At 48.8% G+C, this 23,982-nt stretch overlaps 11 protein-coding genes across 11 annotated transcripts; 3 read left to right on the forward strand and 8 right to left on the reverse strand.

Moving 5' to 3' along the window:
- Positions 1–63: 63 nt before the first annotated feature.
- FVEG_08851 (hypothetical protein) lies at positions 64–2,886 on the reverse strand. The gene is made up of 3 exons (XM_018897732.1): positions 927–2,886; positions 640–880; positions 64–590 (listed from the first exon to the last, which is right to left on the reverse strand). Exons 1-3 carry the CDS (start codon positions 2,832–2,834, stop codon positions 241–243), a joined length of 2,499 nt encoding a protein of 832 aa, XP_018755466.1. The 5' UTR covers positions 2,835–2,886; the 3' UTR covers positions 64–240.
- An 861-nt stretch (positions 2,887–3,747) lies between these two features.
- Positions 3,748–5,596, forward strand: FVEG_08850 (hypothetical protein). Its single transcript, XM_018897731.1, has one exon. It carries the CDS (start codon positions 3,819–3,821, stop codon positions 5,484–5,486), a length of 1,668 nt encoding a protein of 555 aa, XP_018755465.1. The 5' UTR covers positions 3,748–3,818; the 3' UTR covers positions 5,487–5,596.
- Positions 5,597–6,462: 866 nt separating this feature from the next.
- On the reverse strand, positions 6,463–6,891 carry FVEG_16457 (hypothetical protein; the record flags this gene model as incomplete). Its single annotated transcript, XM_018905682.1, has 2 exons — positions 6,463–6,766; positions 6,815–6,891. The coding sequence occupies 2 exons, from the start codon at positions 6,889–6,891 to the stop codon at positions 6,463–6,465; spliced, it is 381 nt and encodes a 126-aa protein (XP_018755464.1).
- Positions 6,888–8,242, reverse strand: FVEG_16456 (hypothetical protein; the record flags this gene model as incomplete). Its single annotated transcript, XM_018905681.1, has 3 exons — positions 6,888–7,050; positions 7,099–8,095; positions 8,170–8,242. 3 exons carry the CDS (start codon positions 8,240–8,242, stop codon positions 6,888–6,890), a joined length of 1,233 nt encoding a protein of 410 aa, XP_018755463.1.
- A 356-nt stretch (positions 8,243–8,598) lies between these two features.
- On the reverse strand, positions 8,599–11,193 carry FVEG_16455 (hypothetical protein; the record flags this gene model as incomplete). Its single annotated transcript, XM_018905680.1, has 3 exons — positions 8,599–8,710; positions 8,763–10,110; positions 10,161–11,193. The coding sequence occupies 3 exons, from the start codon at positions 11,191–11,193 to the stop codon at positions 8,599–8,601; spliced, it is 2,493 nt and encodes an 830-aa protein (XP_018755462.1).
- A 1,832-nt stretch (positions 11,194–13,025) lies between these two features.
- Positions 13,026–13,793, forward strand: FVEG_08846 (hypothetical protein; the record flags this gene model as incomplete). Its single annotated transcript, XM_018897730.1, has 2 exons — positions 13,026–13,132; positions 13,181–13,793. 2 exons carry the CDS (start codon positions 13,026–13,028, stop codon positions 13,791–13,793), a joined length of 720 nt encoding a protein of 239 aa, XP_018755461.1.
- Positions 13,794–14,126: 333 nt separating this feature from the next.
- FVEG_08845 (gentisate 1,2-dioxygenase) lies at positions 14,127–15,210 on the reverse strand (the record flags this gene model as incomplete). Its single annotated transcript, XM_018897729.1, has 3 exons — positions 14,127–14,529; positions 14,582–14,894; positions 14,943–15,210. 3 exons carry the CDS (start codon positions 15,208–15,210, stop codon positions 14,127–14,129), a joined length of 984 nt encoding a protein of 327 aa, XP_018755460.1.
- Positions 15,211–15,693: 483 nt separating this feature from the next.
- Positions 15,694–16,674, forward strand: FVEG_08844 (5-carboxymethyl-2-hydroxymuconate isomerase; the record flags this gene model as incomplete). Its single annotated transcript, XM_018897728.1, has 3 exons — positions 15,694–15,958; positions 16,010–16,146; positions 16,198–16,674. 3 exons carry the CDS (start codon positions 15,694–15,696, stop codon positions 16,672–16,674), a joined length of 879 nt encoding a protein of 292 aa, XP_018755459.1.
- A 59-nt stretch (positions 16,675–16,733) lies between these two features.
- FVEG_08843 (hypothetical protein) lies at positions 16,734–19,177 on the reverse strand (the record flags this gene model as incomplete). The annotated part of the gene is made up of 4 exons (XM_018897727.1): positions 16,734–17,397; positions 17,449–17,841; positions 17,891–18,995; positions 19,048–19,177. The coding sequence occupies 4 exons, from the start codon at positions 19,175–19,177 to the stop codon at positions 16,734–16,736; spliced, it is 2,292 nt and encodes a 763-aa protein (XP_018755458.1).
- A 475-nt stretch (positions 19,178–19,652) lies between these two features.
- Positions 19,653–20,187, reverse strand: FVEG_16454 (hypothetical protein; the record flags this gene model as incomplete). Its single annotated transcript, XM_018905679.1, has 3 exons — positions 19,653–19,752; positions 19,804–20,003; positions 20,059–20,187. 3 exons carry the CDS (start codon positions 20,185–20,187, stop codon positions 19,653–19,655), a joined length of 429 nt encoding a protein of 142 aa, XP_018755457.1.
- A 609-nt stretch (positions 20,188–20,796) lies between these two features.
- FVEG_16453 (hypothetical protein) lies at positions 20,797–23,409 on the reverse strand (the record flags this gene model as incomplete). Its single annotated transcript, XM_018905678.1, has 3 exons — positions 20,797–23,184; positions 23,233–23,304; positions 23,356–23,409. The coding sequence occupies 3 exons, from the start codon at positions 23,407–23,409 to the stop codon at positions 20,797–20,799; spliced, it is 2,514 nt and encodes an 837-aa protein (XP_018755456.1).
- Between the last annotated feature and the right edge of the window lie 573 nt (positions 23,410–23,982).

The raw sequence follows: 23,982 nt of genomic DNA on the forward strand, positions 1-23,982 counted from the left end.
CCGAGCTTCGTCGGGAGAAGAAGGCTTGACAAATTTCAGATCATTCAGATTGAGAGATGCAAGTTATAGAATGTCAAAGGACCGTAATATTGTTTGAACTAAGCTATGTCCCTCGTGCTGTAGACTCATCCGACGCTCTCAATCCCGCTCAATGCACCCGCACTCCAGTCCTCCCTCTCTTGATGCACTGTTTCGCTTACAAATACAAATCATGGGACACTCCTAAGGTCGCTGAACATCCTACTTCTTGGCACCGGCAGACCCGTTCCACTGAAAAGAGGCCGGCTGGTATGAAAGCGCGGGCCCCGATTCAAAGAGCCCAGAGCCGCTTCCGAAGGTCACGGCAGTCTTTGTTGCTGATGGCGCTGGGCTTGATGGTTTCACTGGAGCATTCGAGAAATTGAAGGAATTCTCAGCCTTGAAGGGACTCTTAGCTTTGGGCAAGTCAGGGATTGTCGTCCAGCCATTAAATTGAGCTTTAGGAGGGTTGATAACACTTGGTGGACTCGTCTTCTTGCCGGTATCCATAGGAGCTACTTTAGATGTAGTCGGGGCGCTGCCTTGAGGCTCGTTTGCCGTAGACGGTAACGCTTGTCCGTTAGTATCATAGCAATTCAGGTTCTGAGTCGTGCCACCTACGTGTTACTGCTCTTGGCTTATATCGCCGGCATTGGGCCAAACCCTGTCTGAGGATCTCGACCTCCTCTTGTAGGCTCTTTCTTCGAGACGATGTATCGTCCGATTCGCCTGCCAACTCCTCAAGTCTTTCTTTACTCATTCGATCTACCTTCGTAGGTGTAAGGATATCTGGTATATCATACACCAGGCAGCTTTCAACCGCCAAGTTGATGACGTTGTCGGTGAAGGTGCGCAGAGACATCTTCAAAAGTTAGTATCAGGGATCATGAGGTCTGGTGTTGTCTTACCGTATAATATGTCAACATCGTGTCTATGACTTTGTTGATTCCAAACTCACTATCTTCGAGCTCATCTTCCTCATTGATATCTTGAGCAATTGCCTTAGAGTCAACTTTCTTACTCCCATCTCCTGTCTTTGTTGTGTTACTCTCAAGCAAGTGGGGATACTTGTCTTGCAGAACAGCAGAGATGCGTCTCTCTAGCTTTTCATCTGAGGTTTTTGACATCATGTCATAGAACACCAAGTCAAGAGGAAGTGCGTAACCTTGGACATAAGGCCTCAGTAGCTCATCGATCTTCTTCTGAAGCTCTTTTTCCTTTTCATCAAAGAATGGGTCGACGCAGGTTGACAGGATTGCCTCAGTAGTTCGATTTGTCCGTGGAGACCCAACAACGTACTCAAAGACTTGATCAACAAAAGCTTTCGCAACTGCCGTTACCAACTTGACATGTGACTCGGCAATACCTCTCCACGGTGCGGCTTGTTGCTTGAAGAGCTGCATGGCAAGATCCTTGTTAGGGGTTCCTGGAAACTCCAACCCTTGGTTAGCAGCGGCTTGTTTCTCAAGTTGCTCAGCAAGCTCGCTTCTCGTGATCTTCTGCGGCTGTGGAGGGTTGTAGGGGTAACGTTCTAGAAACTCTTCGAGGTACACGGGTATTTCGCCATCATCGGAATCACTGTCATCATTTGAGACGGTGACATGAGTCGAACCCTTAGTTTGAAGGATGTGGCCAAAAGCTCGACTGAAGTTCCGCAGTTGTGCTCGCAACTTTCGGTCATCGTCCTGTAAACCACCAAAGAATTCGTCATTGTATCGGCCGTATATGCCATCCCTGGCGAGTCGCTGAAAGTCACTGGCAATGCCAAGCAGAAAAGACCTAAGGTCCTCTTGAGTGGATCGAGATTTTCCAAGACGATCAAGTTCCTCTTGTCGCTCTCTAAGCGTCGTTTCAATGTCTGTAATGACTCCAGGCAGACTGTTGCGAATGTGACTGTAGAGCACGTGGCTGAGTTTCTTTCGCAAACTCACAATGCCACGATTTTCGGAGGGAATAGTCGCCCAAGCACCCTTTTTGAAGAACGTATCTTCGACCTGGTCTCGACCCTCTAAGCTATTCTCATCTTCAGCCCTATTGCGCAAGACATACCACCCGAGCTGCAACTTGTGCGCGGCTTCCTGGTTCTTGGCCAGCTTGATGTATTCCTTCTCAGCATCGTAGCCCGGGCGAGTCAGATCAGGCTTCGTGATTACGCCAATGGTTCTTCGGCGTTCCGGATCAATGTCCTTAGCTTTCTTGAGGGCTAAGTGATTGGCAAGGTTGTTATTCGCAGTGATAACCACCAGAATAATGCTGTTCTTCTGTCGCATGTAGCTCTCAACAAGCTGGTCGACCGTTTCTTTACCATCGAATGACTGGTTGTCTGTAGCAACTTGGAAGAATCCTGGAAGGTCAACGAGACTCAGTGGGTACATCTTCGGCCCTTCGATTTCTAGACGGAGCACGTCCTTGGAGAACTCCATCCCGGCCTTGCCAAAGCCCATGCACTCTTTGGCTTCCGTGATGATGTCGCCCAAGTCATCCTCACGAAATCCAGCCCTCTGGAATCTCTTTGCTGGTTTCGATCTGTCTTCAAATCTGACGCTCACATCAATGCGAGTCTCGTCAGCTCGCCTGAAAATGAGCTCAGTTGCAAACCTTGTGCAAAGATTTCCTTGGACCGGAAAGCGAACATGGGAAATAGCCTCAAGAACGGACGACTTGCCAGCGGATTGATCGCCAACGACGATGATTTGCGGAAGATTGACGATACGACCGACGCCGCAAGCACTCAGACTGTCGCTTATATCATGGAGGGCTTTGGTCTCACTGGTGTTGAGCTGTTCGAGAATGTTGGTGTCTAGAGAAACATCCATCGTAAAGGTTAAAGAATGTAATTGTTAAGTATACAGATATTAAAAGTTTGTGGTTCTTCACTTCAATGCAAACCTGACATTCACTCAAACCTCCTTTATATACTGATCCTGAGGAAAGCCCTAAGTATGGAATGGTACAACAGGGGGGAAACGCGCGCTTCAACATCAATCTAATTTGCTATCTGCAGCAATCACGCCACTGCAAAGTTTCAGTTAATGCAAGGGTATGTTTCTGTTGGTTCTGCCAAACAAGGGTTTCGTGTGACAACGACAACCAACATGCATTTGAAAGAACACAAGTTACCCTTGAATCACAGCTGCCTAACAGCACCCTGCACACAGGAGACCAAGATCCTAGTAGATGTATCATCTAGTAATGGGTTGATTGCATTTATGGGTTATCGTATACTTCGCATCTTGATTCCAGATAGTGTCGATTGTTGAGTGGTTTTGCTTCAATGAATAGGCCTCTTCTTTTCACAGTCAGTGCTCAGTGCTCGCTGTTTATTAGCCGCTGTATCCTTGTGTCATGGACCTGAAAATTTGGCCTAGCTGAAAAAGGCCTAAAGCCAGGCCAAAAGGTAACTACAGTAACCATTTATGGTGATTTCGGTTTGCTAGCGCGGGGGGGCTGTGCAGTTCGGAGCTCAGTCCTGGGGTTTTGACTTTGCAATCGCGGAAACCATCGTAATTACTGATCAATAATACGATGCTAGATTGTTGAGAACCCTAGTCCCACATCACATTGCTGTCTTGCTGCCGGCTCTGTAGTCGGCTGTTAAAACGAACGTGGGCACTCCGGGGTCTCGTCAAGAAATCCACTCTTGGCCAGACCACAGCCATGTCTCAGCCACCGGAGTTAGCTTCAACAACCCCTCCTTCAGTCAGCTCTCGCTACCCTTCACAGATCGACTTCAAACCCGAGGTCAGGTTCTCTTGATAATTTCTACAACAGAGACCCGTTGCATATACTTTTCGGGAACCATGAACTCCCGGGCAGACCCTCTCTTGGCCAATATCTACGACACGCTTCGGAAAAGGTTCGATCCTGAAGATAAGACTCTCTTCCAGATCCAGGTCCCCACTCTGCTTCTGAACAGAAGCGCCTTCCACTACGATGGAAGCGATTCGGACTTCACACAGATGACCAAGCCATCCTCCGTAGCTGAAGCCGAATTCAGTCTCACAGATGGTATGCTAGACTTATCCAACATTGTTGGCGGTCCGAACGGGAACAAACTCTCAGAGAAATACGACCAGGTGCTTTCCAACCTCATCTCGGCCGACGAAGAGGCCAACCCCGACCAAGCCAATGACGCATTGCAGCAGGCCAGAGAGGACTTGAGGTCTTGCGTAAACCGCAACATGGATGACACAGAAGACATTTATCCTATTAATCTTGTTCCTAGCGACTGGGCTAAAAATCTCTCGGACCCTTCGCAGCAAGATAATGCTGGGGGTTTTCAGAGTCAGCTGCAAGACGCCATCAGCCGACGTAGCTTCCTTCAAGCAAGGAAGGACGCTCTCATGGCCGCCCTGGGTGACCTCAAGCCGTTGCAAAAGGCTGCAGATGATGCAAGGGCAGCTGTTGACGCCATAGAAACGGAAATGGCCAAGCGTTTTACTGATCCAGCCATCCAGTGCATAAAGTTTTACTTTTCTCAAGCTTGCTCAACGGAACAGGACGATATTGCAGCTATAAGAGGACTAAACGACAAGAACAAGATCGAACTCAGTACATTGCTCCAGAAGTACCAGGAAGGGCCCCTGAGCGATGAACAGTGGAGATTCCTGCTTGAACTGCAAATGAAACATGTCCAAAATTCCAACGACCTTGTCAAGGCTACCGAAGCACTTAACCGGGCTCAGTTGGAGGTCTTACAGGCCACCCCCCGTGATAAGGGCGTTGAACTTGCTGGCATTAATGATCAGATTGCGTTGTTTACTGTGGAAATTGAGAACTATCAAAACATGCTCCGAGAAACTGGCCGTCAGAACTACGAGGAAACTCTTAATGCTTTCCAAGGCAATACTTCAACTCCAGGTTGGGAGACCTTGACCATTAACAGTCGGACATCGACGAAGACTCAGTCAAGACTCAGCTGTACTTCGTCTTCGAACCTGGCATGGGCAACCAATCTCTTGTCCTTTAGCGAATCTGGGATCACTAGCTTTACCACTAACGGCCAGAAAAACACGTTGTCTACTGAAAACACCGATGTCAAGGTTGTGTTCAACGCAAAGAAAGTTGCTATCGACAGACCATGGTTCAAGGCCCAGGTACTCGGCAAAAGCACCGACCCTACAGCAAATATCTCAGCAAGTAACGCTGAGGATGTCCGCAAACTATTCGCTAGCGGCTCGATAATCGATATCACTGAGTGTCAGTCACCGGCCTGGACTACTGGCTTCCTTGTTGTCCAGGATATGTGCATTACCCTAACCTCTCATACGACCTTGCAGGGGAGTGAGGTCCAGGACATTGACGACTGTCTATCATTAGGTGGTAGCTTGCTAGCATTTCGAGCTTTCAAGAGTGACACGGATGGGAATCGGGGAGCTGGGTACGGTATAAAGAGTGACGACAAGATGATACAGATCCGTATTTCTGCACCTCAAATTCTTGGCTGGTTCACGCAGATATCTCCATAGGATGGTTATATACAAGTAGAGGAACGTTGAGTCGAAGATAGCCACCTTTGGAATCAGTAGTGAGCATGTCCATGTTCCAAACTCATCGAAAGCTGGAATGTGAATTGTCAATTGGCATTTTGTCTGGCTCATAGATGAAATGTATAAGCTTATGGGTGGCAGTCAACTACATTGTAGCTCAAATACATCTTGTCCGTACGTTCACAAGAGATGAATCTTTGAAAACCCAACCCAAAAAGAATGATTCCATACACATATTAAAACCTTAGTAACAGACACCGGAAACCAGGGCCATTCAATGAGCAACCACAACATGTATCGAGAATCAACAATCCACAACAGGCTCTTAAACCCGAACATGTACCCTGCTTTAGTCCCTTAGATGTGCTATTTCAACCTCAGAAGCAAGACCAAAAACCCTACCAATGAATAATTTGCATTCGTCCCTCTCTTTACTGTGGATATATGCATTAAAGGCGAAGTAGACAAGATTCGCAAGGACTTTATCTTTAATATAGCCTTCTAGGATATTATTATAAAGACTTTTATAGCTATTATTATTACTAAGTATTTAGTATTTCCTATAATATAGCCTTATAATATTATATAATATAGGATATATTAAGAAGTATAAAGGTAATATAAGTTACTTATTAATTATCTATTATATAGTTATAGTAAAAGTTATTTTAAGAGTATTATTATAAGTTAATAGACTTACTTTTAATAAGTAACTTATTTTATATATATTTTATATACTTTAACTTAATTATTTTTATAGATAAGTAATAGCTACTTATTTATATACCTTTAAAGTTAGTTATTAGATTATCTAGCTTTTTAGCTAAAAGTAAGACCTTAGGTAATTATAAGGGTAATAAGTATATTACCTGTATATTTTATTAGTATCCTTTACTTTTATAACCTGGGGGCTGAAGCCTCTTTTAAAACCTGAACCTTACTGCAGTCCCTCTCTTTACCGATGGGATTGGGGCTGGACAACCCCCTGCGCTTCCTCGACGAATTTCATCGGACGTTGCCCAAAAAGGATCCATTCGAGCTTTGACAACACTGCTCGGTAACCCCTTGCATACTCAAGCATGAGATACAAATGGGCGTGCGACCACGCTATCCTTGAATGACTTCGACCCTTCTTCACGAAGGGAGTAAGCTCCGGGTGATCCTTGGCCGTCTGGAAATCTTCTGCGTTCGCATAAGCCTGTCCGTAGTAATGGATATGCCCAAGATCTTCGTTCACCCTCGGAGTATATGTATCTCCCCTTATTACCAATATCCTAAGGTTCTCCAGACTTTGCAGATGAGCTTACAGTTTTCCATGGCCGATGGGCCAGAAGAGGTAAGTGTCGTCTGTGTAGTCCTCGTATGAGGTGTACTCAGGTATCATCTCATCGCAGCGTAGGCCCAACTGCTCCAGAGTTGTAAGTTGCAGATAGCCGCTAGGGATTCTGGCGAGATGTCGAAATGGTCTTTGCCGTGGCCAGCATCCTTATTTTGACCACCCCATTGAATATACAAGGAGCGGAGGTTGTTGAATCGACCCTTTCTAAGGCCAGGGATCAAGACTTGATCGAAAGAATTATCACGACCCTACATGTCGTAACTTTGAGTAACCCAAAACTTCTTCAAGCCATTAGGCTTGAGGATCAATTCTGTGATAAGCTGCAGATTATCAGCAACTTTAACAACAAGCTCCTCAAGATCCCGATATGGCTCTTCGACATGGGAACTAATGATATCCTCAAATAACCGAACAGACGAGTGACGTAGTTCAAGGGACTTGAGTGGCGCAGAAAGGAAAGAAGGAAAGCTTGGTCTATCCATTATATCGAGACCAGGCCTGATTCGGAGCTTTCGCAGTTTGGGAAAGGGCCTCGAGTCGGTCCCAAGAGAGAGAGAGAGAGGCTCCAAAGCCTCGGGATGCCAACTCTCCCAGGTCAGTGATCCGAGAGTTGGGGAGCAAAGCTGGAAAAGACTTTTGAAGAAGCCATGGGTGGGGTTAGGTCGCAGTGATACGCCACGTTGACTATTCTCTTGGTCCCAGGAGCCCACCAACCTGAAATTCTTCAGAACGAGAGATCGCAAAGGCCAGGACGGCGGGGTCAGAGGAGGCCCTAGAGAAAAACTCTCAGCGATGAGGGTGTCGTTGATAAGAAGGTTATGGGCTGTAGAGCAGGCCAAGAGCAACCAGGTGTCTTTATTTAGTGGGAAATTCAAATCCCAGACCAGGGTCTCGAGGTTGGGCATGGCCTTGAAATTGAGGGCCACAGTATGTTGGATCAGTTTGAAGATCTCTGCACCTTTTTCCTTAATTTCAGCAGTTCCTCCGTACTCTTCACCACGATCTTCTTGGAACCTGCGCCAGACGCCACTGTGAACAGCGCGAAGCTGGCATGGGTTGGGCTTGAATGTGAATTTCCGCACACAGTCTAGGATGCCGGGATCGGTGCGGCCCTCAATCGTCCCCTTGGCGAGTTTGAGCAGAAGCATGGTCTTTTGGGGACTGTAGTCGGATTTGAACTCGGAGAAGTGGCAAGCACGAGAAAGCCCACAGCAGTCAGAATTGACGAGGGCAAGCTCTTGCAAGGCATCTGAAGCAACCGGCAGTTGGACGCAAGAGGCCGAGTGTCTAGAAGCAGGGGCTCAAGGCGAGGCTCAGGCTCACCCTGATAAAAGTCGAATTCGGCCACCATTTGGGCACCGTACATAAGGTTACTGATATCATAGTCGGAACGCATTGTGGCACAAGGAATGAAGACGGAGGCTGTAACTATCGTGAAATTGATGTATATTAGTAAGAAGTTTTGAATTCCAGGTTTCACAATGACAGTACCTTACCCCACTGGAACTGGAAAACAGAAAGCCCACCCGTATCCCTTAAGTTAGTAGGTACATCAGCCACTGCGTAGTACTTATTGGTGTATCAACAAAGCTCTTATCACGTGAAAACAAGACATGCATTTGCCGTAATTGGTTTTGGCATCAGGCAACGCGTTAACGCGTCAGTTTCGTGAGTTATCTAACACGGCAACGAATCATTATAAAACCTGCTAACATAAAGCCGCCATTTCCACGGTGCCAGAGTTACAGTTGATCAACCGTCATGGTGACAGTTGGTACAGTAATTCAGTGTGATCTGACACGTGTTGGACAGGTAAGCTGTTCCACATTTGCTCACTCCATCATTATACTTCATGTGCTGAACACTGCGAAATAGTTAGCATAAACTCATCATCGGCCATGCAAGGGTTCACTTACGCATCCTTGATATCCTTGCCCTTCATTCCGAGACCATAGTCATCGCACTTGAACTGGGCCGTGCAACCAGCTTGGCCAAACGACGCGAGCATGATCATACCGCTCTTGATCCTAGCATAGCGCGATACATAGTCCGTGTATGTCGTCTCGTCATCAAAACCATCGTTCAAAGCACGGTCACATGCATCATCGATGCTACCGCACTGACTAGAGCCCTTGTTGTTCGCATCAGTCTGCGTGGGCAGAGGAGTCTCGAGCGTGACGCCGTCTCCGACACCCTGGGTGTAAGTATACTTTCCACCAGGGTAGTTTCCAACTTTGACTGTGCGGTCGGGGTAAGAAACCACTGTTCCATCATCGGTCTTGATGTAAGGCTCAGGATCGGGCTTCTCAGTCACCTTGGGCTCAAAAGCATCGGTAGCGATAGAGGAAGGGAAGGTCGTGTAGTCGGCGCAGGACGATGAGATCAAATCAGTGGAAACATAGAATCCCTTGCCACTGACTGTAGTCTCACAGGCGCAGTAAGGATCAATGCCGGGATTGGCGTGAATGATGCAAGGATACTCGCGTTCAGGCTCCTTGGTAGTGGTGGAGGTAGCGAAAGTAGTAGACTGCACAGAAGTCTCAGTAGATGTAGGTCCTACTGTCGTCGACTCAGCAGTTGCGGCCTCTGTTGAAGTCATCTCGGCAGAAGTGGTATCCTGAGTCTCCGTGGTCTCGGAAATCTCAGTGCTCGACCCTTCGGTAGTGGCAGACTCAGCCGAGGTCTCAGTGGTGCCTCCTGTAGTAGGGGTAGCATCAACATCGACAACGACCGTATCGACTCCCATGCTCAGCTGAGGAAGCTCAGTCGTCTGAGTGGTAGCCTCAGTGGTCTCGGTAGAAGTAGTGACAGAAGTTTCAGTAGTTTCTCCAGTTGTTGGAGTCGCATCGACGTCTACGACGACGGTGTCCACGCCCATAGACAATTGGGGAAGCCCAGTAGTCTCGGTAGATGCTTCAGTGCTGGCGGCCTCCGTCGTAGCTTCACTAGAGGTGGCACCGGTGGTAGGAGTAGCATCAATGTTCACAACGACCGTCTCAACGCCCATCGATAGCTGAGGTAGCTCAGTGGTGCTAGCCTCAGTAGTGGAAGGTGCGGTAGACTCAGCAGTGGACTTAGCTTCAGTGTTGGTCTCTTCCTCAGCAGTACTCTTGTCATCGTCATCGTCATCATCTTCCTGATCATCAGGATCCTCGGGTGTCTGAGTTCCAACTGGTGTTGGTACACCTCCTTCGAGGACGACAGCTGACGGAGCTGGAGTGATGCCAGGGAGAGGGGGAAGGATGTAGCTTCCAGGTGCAGGCCCTAAGTCTCATGTTATTACGAAACTGGGGGGAAAAGGTCGGCGGACTTACCAATACCCCAAAGAACAATACCGCCAGGACCATTGTCTTTGCCAGCATGCTCACAAAAGATCAGGCAGGAGGGACCAAAGAGGACAGGGACAACAACATCATTGCCATCACTATCCTTGGTGCTATGCAGAGTGTTATCGCTGACACCAGAGATAGTCTCTTGGGGCTCAGCAGTGACAGCAGCAGGAGGAACTGTGATAGGAGCTTCATCTTGCTTGGTGGTGGGCTCAGGGTCAGTCTCATCCTTGGTCTTGGGGTCATCATTGTCTGAGTCTTCAGACTTAGGATCAGACTCCTCATCTTTACTAGTAGGCTCAGCTTCCTCCTGCTCAGTAGTAGTAGGCTTGGGGTCCTCAGGCTTCTCAGTCGTTGATGGCACCTCAACAGGCTGTTCTGAGGAAGTGATGACGACAACGGGAGCCTGGGTACTGGTAGTCTCTTCTCCAACAAACGGTTGGGAAGTGGTATCCAGAGATGCCAGTTGCTCAGTTGTGGAGTCTTGAGCAGGAGGCTGCTGGCTAGTAGGCTCGATAACAGGTGTCTGAACAGTGGTGGTAGTATCGAGGGCAGGAGGTTGCTGAGTAGTTACTTCTGCTATGGGGGGCTTCTGCGACGTTGTAGTGTCGATAGCTGGTGGCTGTTGAGTCGTAGTCTCAGGACCAGTGGGCAGTCCTGTCCCAGTAGTGGGTTGTTCAATAGGGACATTACCTGAGGATATCGAGTCAAGAGGCGACTCGCCATTAGCAGTAGAAGTACCGTCAACCGCAATGTCGGTGCTCTTGGACTCAGGCAGCTCAGGCAAGACATCGGTCGAAGTAGACACAATATCAGGAACCGGGACACCTGTGCTGGTCTCTGGAAATGCAATATCTGAAGAAGTCGTCTTATCGAAGACAGGAATATCAGATGAAGTAGTCTCAAAGGGAAGAGGGTGAAGAGTCGTGGCGGTAGATTCACCATTGGCTCCAGGAGTTTCTGGGAATTGCGCCTCCGCCAATGCGGCGAGGGCTACGACAAGACCGACCAGACGCATAACGAGTGATTGTCTGGGTCTCAAAATAAAAGAGTGACTTAGTTGGCGTATAACGAATTGAAGAACTCTGTATGAGTATGTCGGGCTACGCCTATGCGAAAGACTGCAGACACAACAGACAGGTATATAACCCGGATACTAACTAACTCAGGCTTACATCTTGCCTCAAGTTTCACGACTCGTAACTTATCCATGATGACAAGGCGCTATGGCTAGCCTGATCTTCCTAGATCCACAGAGTGGACATGTAACTGAAACGGTTCAGAAGGATCGAATCCTAGTTACATTGTAGGTTCATCGCCATGTTATGATATCGGCCCGTGCCGTTCCAAGCCACATTCCGTCGGGTGCCTTTTTCCGTCTCTTCAATGTTTCTTAGATCCTCGCTTACCCCTGTGGATCGCTTCCTTTTCGATGCGGAGCTGAACTTGTAAGGTTGCATTGATGACGTTGGACAGCCTTGTCAAGACCACTGAAGGATGCGCATGGTTGATGAATCTCCAGTTTCAATCTCTTTCTTCTGCTCGACATGAATCGCTTCTTCTGACTTCGCCCTGGTTCGGGCATTTCTGTTCACGACTGTCACAGTCACAGTGGAAACCCAGCATCGAAAAGGCCGTCTATCACTTCTTCGGCCTCAAATTGTTCAGTACAAGACGGAGCATCCCATTAACAAAAAATACGCCATGTATCAAAGCTTGAGTTTCAATTACATCTTCCATGTTTGAAGCAGTAGCTCAATGCGAATCACGAGATTGTCTCGGTCTTCCACTATAAGACCATCACCTCAGTCTCAGACTTTTTCATCATCGACTTCCACCAAAACAAAGCGATGGTCAATAAACATGCTTAATCTTAAAGATGCTGTTACGCGTCAGCCCATCAATTGCCGTTGCAGCCGTCCGGCCCACGTTCGTAGAACTGGCCTATAAAATAACCGTCAAACCGAACAAGTGGGTAATGGCACATTGAAAGTTAGGCCCTTGGACCTACATATGCTCCATCCGTGAAAGATCTCCATAACTGAGAGCCCTACTGGGCCAAACGTATTACAACGCTCGATCCTTCGGGGGCCGTGACATTCTCAGCCTTGTAATGGTGGCTGACTGTCACATCAAGCGAATCCTTCACGCTTATCTATGGATCGCAATCTAACCCTTCCTTTCATGGCAAAGCTCTCGGCATCGCGAGTATTCGAGGCTATGTAAGAACATGAGATTATGATGAACATGCATAAGCGCCGAGTGATACCTTGAGCCAACAAAAGGCCATTTTCTCATTGATGCCCATGATGTACAATAAGCAAACGCGACTTCGGTCCAGTTTTATCATCGATCAGCGGTGGACTTGACAATAAAGTTAAAATCCTAATCAATCACTCTGCATCGCCTTTCAGAACTTCTCGTCTATCATTATCCGCCGACAAGCTGAAGGGCAAGACGGAAAGGTCAGGATTTTCGGAATTTTCATGTCTTGGCTGACGATCTCAACTTCGTCCCGCCTTGTGAGTCGCATCGCGCACAGACAGATCATGCCAAGAATGAACAACGAACCCGCTTTTTCACGATCCTTTCTATGGAACTCGTGTACTGTAATTTCATCCTGATTCAAGCCTTGACGGTTGATACTCGGGGATTCCAGTGTTACATTAATGTTGTCAGCCTACAGTGTATCCCTACTCTATTCAGCATATATGTAGGACAGAAACTCTGAAGTTGTCCAGTATCACCCATCTCATTGCATCGAGCAACACTGTCTTCTTCAACCATCTTTCGTTTTATACACCCGTTTACTTAAACCGTCATTCTTTTAGACCTATTCAGCTCATCATCATGTTGGGCTCTAAGAGTTTTCAGAACGGCTGGGCCAAGCTGTTGGCCTGGCTGTTCTTCCTGCTTGCTGCTTCTCAGCTCTGCATCGCGGCACCTTACACTGCTGAGTGAGTCCTTTACCCATACCCGTCTTTCAATGAAGCTAATACCCCAAGGCTTGCTGTTCGCGATGATCAACATCTCTACGCCAGGGTCATGACTCCTGAGCTAGAAGCCTACGAGAAGAAGCTTGACGAAAGCAAGAAAGCTGACACATACGTCGAACAAGATCAGACCAAGTTTGTAGACTTCACTGCTGCTGGTAATCATGTTGTTGGAAGCTCATCCTTCGCTGGCTGCTTCGGTGTCATCCTTGCGACCAAGCAAGGTGCCATTGTCGCCCATTACAACCTTGACCAGAAGGGCTTAGACACCGCCAAGAAGAGAATTACTGACGAATACAACGACCACAACGATAAGGTTGGAGGCGCTGAGGCCCACCTTTACTCTGCCATAACCTATGCAACTGGGGCGCTTGTTGAGGAAAATCTGTACAACGAGTACAAGGAGTTTCTCACAGGTCTTGTTGGAAAAGAGCCAAAGGACCACCACTACACTGAGGCTCTTGAGACTCTTTCCGACGAAGATCTTGAAAACGAGAACTGGGATGAGAATGCCGTGAGCGGTGGTTTCGTCGTGGAGAACCCTGGCGGTGGCGGTGCTGATACCAGTCTCTTCTTCATTACCATTGAACGACAGAGAGTCAGTGCTCAGGGGCCTGGTAAGTGATGGCAGCCATGTCTAGTTGTCACCTAGGTCCCAGATTCCGGGCGCTTATGATGCGGACATTCGTTCTTGTGCCTGTCATCCATATTAAATACAACCTATGGCAACTTTACCTTGATCAACCTACCTTTTTTTTTCTTTACAAATGTCTCGTATCATATTGAACTCGTTGCTTTTCGTTTTATAGTCCTATGCCGTGATTCAGATAAGGCCTGTGAAGATCTCGAAACAAAATTAGTCCCTGGAAGATATGGCCATGTATGAAACTTAAAGCTAGCTGATGATAGACGTGCCAAAAAAGACGTGGTTATATGACATATCGGCCATTTGATACTACTACTTTCTTCGTTGAACACCCAAGCATTCAAGGAATGGACCGTCGTGACAAGCCACCAGGTATGCTTGCTCCGTGGTAGACTCATTAATATGCTTAACCTTGCACCATGAGGGTACAGCAAACGTATCGCGTGCCTCCCACCTAAATGTCATCGTCTCCCCCGTCGGCGTCACAAGCTCAGTGCGACCCTTTCCTTCGTAGCAGTGATAAAGATAAGACTGGCTTTCCTGTGACTCCACCGTGGCACCAGGGTTCAGTCTCTCGGCCTGAACGCCGAGGAATGTCGATAAAGGCTTTCCATTTGAGAGCTTATAGTGATATATGGAGTGGTCGTTCTTGTCAGCGTTGAGTTCTTTCTCAACAGGAGCCCATGGGAAACGGAATTCGCAAGGGTCGCAATGCCTGGCATCGTTAGCAAGAGCATCTTAGTTGTGCAGGGTAGAAAGAGACTCACTCGCTGGGATAGCGTGGGTCGGAGTAGCCCTCAGCAAAGTGAACTGGAGCAAAACGGAACAGAGGTAGGTTCAACATATCCAGCCAGACGACTGGCTTATCACTCTCGTTGCCATGGTCATGCCAGTGCCAGATCGGTGTGATGACAACATCGCCTCTGATGAGGGGCATCTTCTTGCCCTCAACCGCCGTGAACCCTTCACCATCGATGATGAAGCGAGCTGCGAAGGCAAGATGTCTATGTGCTGGCGCTGTCTCTCCAGGATTGACGATCTGAAGACCTCCATAAATAGTATCTGTTGTGTATGGTGATTCTAGAGAGGTCAATCAAATGAGTGCATTAACGGGATTGATATACTCACGCAAGCTAGGGTTTACTAGCATCAAGACTCGTCGCTCAGCCTTCTCTTCAGGCACCAACTTGGCCGCTGTCTCCAAATGAGGCAAGGCCTCTCTGTATGTCCACATGTGAGGTTTCGCTGTGGGGTTTGGCGTCGGCGGCACCATCATGCTCATTTGTGACCAGAGAGGCTCCAGGTTCTTTGATGGTAGTTCGCTGAGATACTGCTTCATCTCCGGCGAGTCGCCATCCGAGGCGCCCAAAGCCACTGTGCTAGTATAATTCCCCATTGATTCTGTGGTCTCTTCAAAGAGTAAGGATGATGTTGAGATTATTTTGAACTTGGTCAGTGACTCGCAAGTGTCGCTGGAGTGTTCTGTAGATAAATAGCGGATTGATGGATGGTCTTGAGTGGATAACAATCGTAAGCTCCCCAGACATGGGAAAGCTGGGGAAGTAGCACCGATAGGAAACAGAATTGCTAGAACGGTCACATTGAACCACGTCTAATCAATCATCCACAACAGCCGAAGTCAATATCCGTCCTCCGGGTTGACTTTGGTGGGATCCGAATCCTGACCTTCCGACCGGACCGCGCTATGAGTGGCCACAGCAGTGGATCTCACTACCAAAGCTCTCTGACAATCATCACTCCGTTGTAGAAACAACTATAACAGGTAGTATACAACCTTGAAGATAATACAACAATGAGAATAGCCAATATCGCAACACCATTGTATCGCAGAAATTTCGTACCTTCATTCTCTCGCAAAATGTCCTCAACAACTTGGAACCGCCTCATCCGCTTTGTCGATGACAACGGAAACGAGACCTTTGGAGACCCTGTCATTGAGAATGATAAGGACTTCTCTGAGAAGTTAGCCAAGAATGACCTATGGGCTGTTGAGTACAAGGGTCAGAGCCCTGTGGCGCAACTCACCAAGGGTGACAAGGTACATGTTAAGGCTGTAAAGGAGCTGCTGCGGCCGGCTGATGTGCCTATCATCCGATGCATTGGCCTTAACTACATCAAGCACAGTGAGTGGCCAAGTACCCATTGACTGAACCTATACTAAGTTGAGTGATTAGTCAAGGAAGGTGGCCGAACACCGCCGCCTTATCCCTCATTGTTCATCAAGCCCTCTACTTCCATTGCTGGCTTCAATGAGGATGTCCCCATTCCTAAGATCGCCCAAGATGGCACAATAGACTACGAGGGAGAGCTGGTAAGCATTCTGTCTATCCTTTTGCCGAAACTGGCTAACATCAAAATCCAGGGCATCGTGATTGGCAAGTCTGGCAAGAACATCACCAAAGAAGATGCTCTCTCTTACGTAGCAGGCTACGTTGTCTCCAACGATGTCTCCGCTCGAGCATGGCAACGAGACCCCAAGAAGGCTGGTGGTGTTCCCCAATGGTGCTTCAGCAAGGGCTTCGACAAGTTCGCACCCATCGGACCTCTTCTCGTCTCTCCAGCTGTCGTTGGTAACGCTTCAAAGTTGCACTTGACAACAACTGTCAACGGCGAGGTAAGACAAAGCGAGGGTACGAATGATCTCCTTTTCGGGGTTGAGGAGATCGTCAGCTTCATTAGCCAGGGAACAACGCTTGAGGCCGGAACTGTTGTTCTCACAGGAACACCTTGTGGTGTCGCCATGGGAATGAAGGTGCCTAAGTATCTTAATGACGGTGATGTTGTGGAGGTTAGCATCACCGAGTTGGGAAGCGTCAAGAACAAGATGGTCTTCGAGTAATGGGTAGATTAAAACATGGTATCTGGGTAAATAGACATAGAAGCAACTTTTCCATCTTGTTATTCGTTCAAAAGCTCCCAAACTCCTTGAACGTCGTTCAGCCATGACATATCATTTACATCCAAGTTGAAAGCCGCTAGTTCCTGAGGATTAAAGTCTGGTATTGGCGTTTGGAACTCTTCAGAGAGCTGCTGAACAAGATCAGGAACTTCCATGTTCGGCATCTCTTGCTGAGGGAGACTGAGGTTGTTCCCTTCGCCGGGTCTATTGTTGTTTGCCGCTTCACGTCCCGGCGACCCACGAGGCGTTGCTTGCAGGATTTTTGAAGAAAGAATATGTAGCGCGGCAACGCACCGGCGAGGAGACTGACCAAATTGCTCATGAGCCTTGAGTACTGAGATAGCTTGGCCCCAAGATCTCCCGATTTCCACGGCCGAAAAGACATCTGGTCGAAGTTTGGCCGCGATCAGTACTGTAGCAGCGGAGTAGATGTAGTATACTCGATACCACCAGGCCGGAAGCAGACCAACGGTGCCATCTAGTGTCTGGTGCTTCACTAGAGTGTTGATCATGTTCTGGGCTGTTGTGACGCAGAACATTGCGCCTTGTTGGATGACACGAGCTTGGAGGTTATCGTCCATGGACTTTTTGTCCTGGGGAGATTGTGTGAGACAGAATCTGGAAAGGACTGGTCGTAGTAGCAAGATACGGGCATGGAGGAATCTGTTCATGAGTCATTTGCCATAAGCCGCTGTGAAAGTAGAAGACGCATACCTCATTCGTAGAATTACAGCTTGTCGCCGTGCTATTTCATCCGTATTTGACTCTAACAACTCCCACCTGAGATGGTCTGGTAGCTTTGACTGCCATCTGCTGATACAGCGATCCAGTTGGACCACTCTATCCAGATTTTCATCCTCACCATCCAGGCCCTCAAGATCAAAATGCGATTCCTTCTCCTTCGGCTTACTGCCCTGTGAGCCGTCGTAGAACGCGATCATGGTCTTGTGGATGATCTCGTAAAGTCGCACTGATCTCACAAAGAAGCTGTAATATTCCAAACCTTGCATTACGTTCTGGGCGTTTGATGTTTCTGCTGGATGTGGCACGTTCTTTGCAGGATGCAGGGAGATCATGGCAGGGCGACCATGGGTCACAGATACCATACTGGCTGCGTTAGCCGACTAGGAGCCAAGATACAGTCAAGTTCACTCACCGATCCATCAGAACACATCCATACCATATCCTGCGCAACAACTCTCGCTCGCCAGGTTCCGAACGATTCGCTGAGGTCTCGGGCAGGTGAAGTCCCAAACCTTGAGCCATCCTGATGGCAGAGCCAATAACCATCCATGTCTGATGAGGATTATATGTACTCTGAAGATACTGGCTCGTTACCAGGAGACACTGCACCAACTCGAGAGATCCGGGTTCCCAGGGGCTCATGGGCAATAACTCCTGGGCCCTCTGGAAGTATGTCTCACTCGACTGCTCTCGCTGTTCTAACGAATGCGATTCGACGAGTTGGGTGGATAGGGCTAAGATGACATTCAGTGTAGCGACGAAGACTCGCTCATTCAGGTCCATCGTCGTTCCGGAGAAGATGGCATTGTAAGCACGAGTCCATCGGTTCCTATCCAGGAAAGGATACAATGGATCAACATAGAACCAGTACAGCTCTATCAAATGATCGGCTTGCCTCCGTGGCGGTAGGACGTAAGAGAAGTCTGGTGATGTGACTGAGGCAGAGCCCATTACCCCAGCCGACCGAGACGTGTTTGACGCATTGTCGCTTGAGCTTGTAGGCTTCCCAAGCCTCACATCGATTGCCTTCTTGATCTGGGCAGTGAAAGAGCCCGCACTGCTCTTCCCAAAGAACTCCTCAGTACTCGTCCCCTCATCGATGACCGCTGTCATAGAGTCAACAGCAGAAGGGCTGTTTGAACAAACTGAAGCTCCGACATTGCGTTGACCACTATGCGAGTCTGGCCTGGGGCCGCTGCCAGGGGTAGAAGTCACTGGGGAGTGATGATGTGGCGGTGGTGGTGGCGGCAGAGACAGAGGCATAGACCGTCGCAGCTGAGGCTCGTATGTATTCACGGCTGGTAGAATCGGAACAGGTGGGCTTGCCATAGAGGGAGAACTAGAACTACCCTGTCTTTGCACAGGTAATGCTTGTGCTGGAGGAGCAACAGGACGTCCATTCTGGCCTGCAGTGAAAGGCGCTGCTATTGGCGGGCGATGATGTATGAAGGCTGTCGAACTAGCGCTAAAGTTGCACTTGTCCCTCAAAGCCAATTTCCTACTACATGAGCCACAGACTGCAGCGTCTTAGCCTTCGTCCCCTCCCCTATGGGTGTCTGTCTGTCTCACCTGGTCGTACACCGTCACACTTGACCTTCTTGGCTCTGCAGTTATCGCAAGCGACATCAATCTTGAGGCGTTTAGCCCCACTCTGGCGATTAGCAGGGGCACTGTCATCTGTTCGTCGTGGAGGCTCCATGTGTAGTTCCGTATCCGAAGGGATGTCGCTGGTTGTTGGGTCGGGAGAGGATGGATTTTCGGAATGGACATGAATTGGTTCGGAACGGGGGGATCCCCAGAATTAAGAGATAAGATTATGAGGCTAGAAGCTGGGACGGCTTACGGCTAAAATCCGGGGAGCGTTAGCGGGGTTCGGAGAATCTCTTTGCATTAGCTCACTCGGAGCTCGTCGGTAAGTGGTAACATACCAGAGAACTACAACTCACTGAGCTGAAGTAGCATTACTAACAAGATAACTAACCGCTAGAAGTGTTTTATTGTTCTTGTGACTGGATTACAATATTGCTTGTATCTCCATTTGGCTCAATAACTCCAGCCGAGATCTGTAGATAATGGAGCTTGACCTCTCCAAACCAATCGGTGACCCTTGTTCTGGTCCATCAACAGGCCAGGTTTCCCTCTTTCTCCGCATCCTCGGTCTCCTCTTCTACGCGTCACTTTCGCATCTCATCCCATTGACCCGCGTCTTTGACTGGCTCCACCCAAGTTGGCCGATTTCTAACAAAGATCTCATTCGCTGGTTGGAAGTTGAGCCTAAACCACATTTTTAGCTTCAGCACTATCAGCATGGGGTAGTTTACTTACCCTCCATCCAGCAACGGGACTCGGATCATGTAGAATTTACCCTTTGCGGCTGCTGGAATAGTCCAGAGCGTGCATCCACATGTACGGCAAAATGCTTTCTCCTTTGAACTTCCGCTCGATGTGTCCGAGAGTGAATATTTCGTAATCGTATCTTCAGAGACGGTGGAAATCTCGACATCTTGAGCCATGAATTTTCCAATCTGTTAGGTATAGGTTAGCTTTCACCACAACAGCCCATGAAATGGGATTGTATACCAGTTGATGAGTGCCACCAGCCCCAATACAGCAATGCTCACAGAAGCATGATAACACTGTGGCTGGTTCTGATGCAATTGCGAATTTTACGTTGCCACAGAGGCACTGCCCCAAGTAAGGTGCTGGCATGGTTCCGGATGATGTTGAGCTCCGTGGATAGGCTGGGTGAAGAACATCTCATGTGTTTAAGGCACGCCCTTTCATCGCCTCAACTGTATTATACCACCTGGTGTCTGAAAGTGGTGTTGCTATACTCACTTACACATGAGCCCCGGAAGAGGTAGTTTCGCGACTTCTTCCGAATGTGCTCCGAGTAAGACGGCTTTGAATCAAGTCTCGGGCCCGATCCGAGGAACGGGTGACGATTGCCTGAATTACGCATGTACGCGCTAGGTTCCGGTTCTTTAGTGTGCCGGCGTGTTGGTAACGTTATGTCCCGGGCCAAGGCCAAGGCCCAGACCCAGCCAGACCTGGAGTAGATCCTCCGAATTAGCAGAGGAGAGCTCTGGAAGTTTTAGGCGCATGATGAATGGAGACGGAGCTGAGACTCACATAGCGATTTTGGAGGAGCTGGCCTATTAGTCCTTCTAGTGAGTGAGATGAGCCTATCGCCGGTTTTTGGATCATTGCGTGAACTCTAGCTAAAACACGCAGCGGCTTTTGGCTCTCACCTCATGGAATGTGTTCGAACAAGGAAGTGACTATGGGATGAATATAGTAGATTTGACTTCTCTAAATCTATGGATCAAAAACAGCCTTTTGCACCTTCACCACGGTATCTCCAACAATATCGGCCGAAGAGACTCCCAATGAGAAGCGATACTCGCCTTCATCAATTACCCACTTCTTCGGTCCGGTATCGAAATGCGCCAAGTCTCTCTGTTTCACCAGAAGCTTAACCAACTTTGCCTCACCGGGCTCCAATCCGACCTTCTGGAAAGCCACGAGAGATTTGATCGGATGATCAGGAGACTGCTCAGCTGGACCAGCATAAAGCTGCAACAATGCACCGCCAGCTTGCTTTCCAGTGTTAGTTACTTTAGCAGAAACATACCAGTCGTCACCCTCGTGAGAAACATTCTCCAGATCATATGTAAAAGTCGTGTAAGATAGGCCGTGGCCGAAAGGGAAGTTAACTTTCTCACGAGGAAGTCGATCGAAGTGACGATATCCGACGAAAACGCCCTCGGCGTAGGTAACCTTGAGCTGCCCATCTACATATTCGCCAGGGAAGTTTCCGTGCGCAGGGCAGTCCTCAATACTCTTAGGGAAGCTCACTGGTAGTCGACCTTCAGGATTGACAGCTCCCGTAAGGACATCGGCGATAGAGTAACCGCATTCTTGGCCGGGGAACCAAGCTTGCACGACAGCGGGGACTTGCTCCAACCAAGGCATAGCGATAGCAACGCCGGTAGAGTTGGCAACTATAGTGTTGGGGTTGACCGATGCCACTGTAGACACGAGAGCGTCTTGCGTGCCCTTTCGGGGAAGATTGAATCCATCTTGATCTCGGCCTTCAGTCTCCCATTGAGGATCATGTCCGGTAAACACAATCGCGTAATCAGCAGCCTTGGCTACCTCAGCAGCTTCTCCGACAAGATCCGCATCGTGGTCGGACTCAAGTGAGAAGCCGACACGAACACCACTACGACCTTCGAGAATGGTTAGGCCGATCTTGGTGGGGGGATCACTGCAGATCTTAAGGCGATATGTCTTCCCTCCCTCGAACTTGTGGCGGAACTCAGGCTCTGGAGCAGCGAGGAAAAGAGAGCCCATAGGGTCAGTGCAGTTGGCAGTCTGCTCATAGATGATCTCGCCATCAACATAAACCCTTGTAGGTCCCAGTCCAGAGCAAGCGATGTAGTGCTCTCCTGTTTCAGCCGGCGTAAAGTCGCCGACAATCTCAAGTCTCCTCCAGAGTGACTCTTGTGATCCTAGAGGTGAGTATGCAGAAGTTGGCTGTCCAATAGTAGATACAGGCTCAGATTCACCCTCCTTGAACAGCTGTCGGCTGAACCCGGGCTTGCCATCAAGACCCACGACTTTACCGCAGAGACCATCGGGATGAATAGCAGGAAGGAGACGCTCGCGATGAGCGCCTCGAGCGTATGTGAACTCAACGTCATCGCCAAGGGCCTCGTGCAAGCCTTGCCAGGGAGTGATCTTACGGTACGCATTGACAGCCGCGCTACCTCCTCCGTGAGCCATAGCGTCTTTAGCAAATCCGATAAGAGCAATCGTCTTCTTCTGAACCTTTTCCTTGGTCAACGGAAGGAGTTCTCCCTGATTCTTCAGCAAGACGATACCGCGCGCTCCAGCCTCGCGGATCATGCTTCGCAGTTCGGGGGTATTAGTGTCTTGACCAAGAGCAACAGAGTGTGACTCTGCTTCACGAGCCTTGAGCTTCAAGGCCCACTCAACAACAGATCTGGCGCGCTCGTTGATGGTGCTTTCTGTCAAGTCTCCCCTCTCAAGTGCCTCCTTGACAGCATCTTCCTTTCTTAGACGGGGAGGACCAGGCATCTCCAGGTCCAGACCAGCATTGAGCGCTGCAGCGACAGAATTCGTACCGCCCCAATCACTCATGACAAGGCCTTTCCAGCTCCATTCACCACGCAAGACCTCTTGCAGAAGCCACTTGTGCTCATCGCAATGAACGCCATTGACATGATTATAAGCTGTCATGATCGCCCAAGGATTCGCTTCCTTCACAGCAATCTCAAACGGCCTAAGGTAAATCTCGCGCAATGCACGTTCGTCAATGGTCTCGTCAACAGTCGTACGGGCTGTTTCTTGCTCATTGGCAACGAAATGCTTTATCGTAGCAGAAATACCAAGACTTTGGAGTCCTTGTATGACTTTTGAGGACATTTTGCCAGTGAGAAATGGGTCTTCACTATAGCTCTCGAAATTGCGACCACCGAGAGGATGGCGATGCATACAGACTGTTGGGCCGAGCATGCAGTTTACTCGCTTGCCTCTCGCTTCAGCACCTAGAGCCTTGCCAAACTTCTTGGCAAGGTCTAGGTCAAATGTTGCTGCGAGATTGCATGCTGCTGGGAAACAGGCCGACTTGATATCGAGATCTGTTGCTGCTGAGCGAATTCCATTTGGTCCGTCAGCGGTCTTGTTTCTGTTAGTAAATAGTGTGAGGAGTCGAGAGATCGAACTCACCTTTATCGAAGGAACGCCTTTTTCTGGATAACCAACTGTTTCTGAGAAGTTTCGACCTGCTAAGAGGGAAATCTGATAAGGATTAGCTTAATCCGTATAGACACGATTGATGGCGTAAAATACCTTCTCCTCCAACGTCAGTGACTGTATAATCGCATCAATATCCGTGTCTGCCATTTTGCCGTTGTAAGCCTTGAAACTACTGGGGCATGGACGGACGCTGATACTCGCGAGTAATAAGCAAGCCCGGATCTCTTTTCTCTGACTTGCGTGCGGGTCAACGTCGGGGAACTGTGTCGCTAATTTTGTGGAGGTTCTGAGGGGGAATATCTCCAGCTTAGGACTGGTTCAAGTGGTAGTAAAGCGTCCACCAGACGTTGACGAGCTTCGGCAAAGCGACAACGGAGACTAGAAAACTGGTCAAGGCTCGAGTCATGGGTGAGGTGGTGACCAATCGGCTGAGCGCTGCTTCGGAAGACATGACAATGGGCCAATGATAAGTTGGTCCGAAGTCTCGGAAGAGCTGGGAATAGCGTCCGATCAAGACCAAACGCGTCAAGCCAAGACCCCATCAAACAAGTTGTCAATCTCTTCAAGCGTCAACGAACGCTCCAAGTTTCCCCATGGGGTGTCAGTTTACAACTGCGTGGGGTAGCATTGGATCTGCATAATCTTTTTCTGTTTTCGTTGGTTCAGATATAACTAACCTCCATGACCCTGGTGTTTTGGGTTTCTGAACATTCATCATCA

This window comes from Fusarium verticillioides, chromosome 10 (assembly GCF_000149555.1).
Source record: "Fusarium verticillioides 7600 chromosome 10, whole genome shotgun sequence".
Taxonomy (NCBI): Eukaryota; Fungi; Ascomycota; class Sordariomycetes; order Hypocreales; family Nectriaceae; genus Fusarium; species Fusarium verticillioides.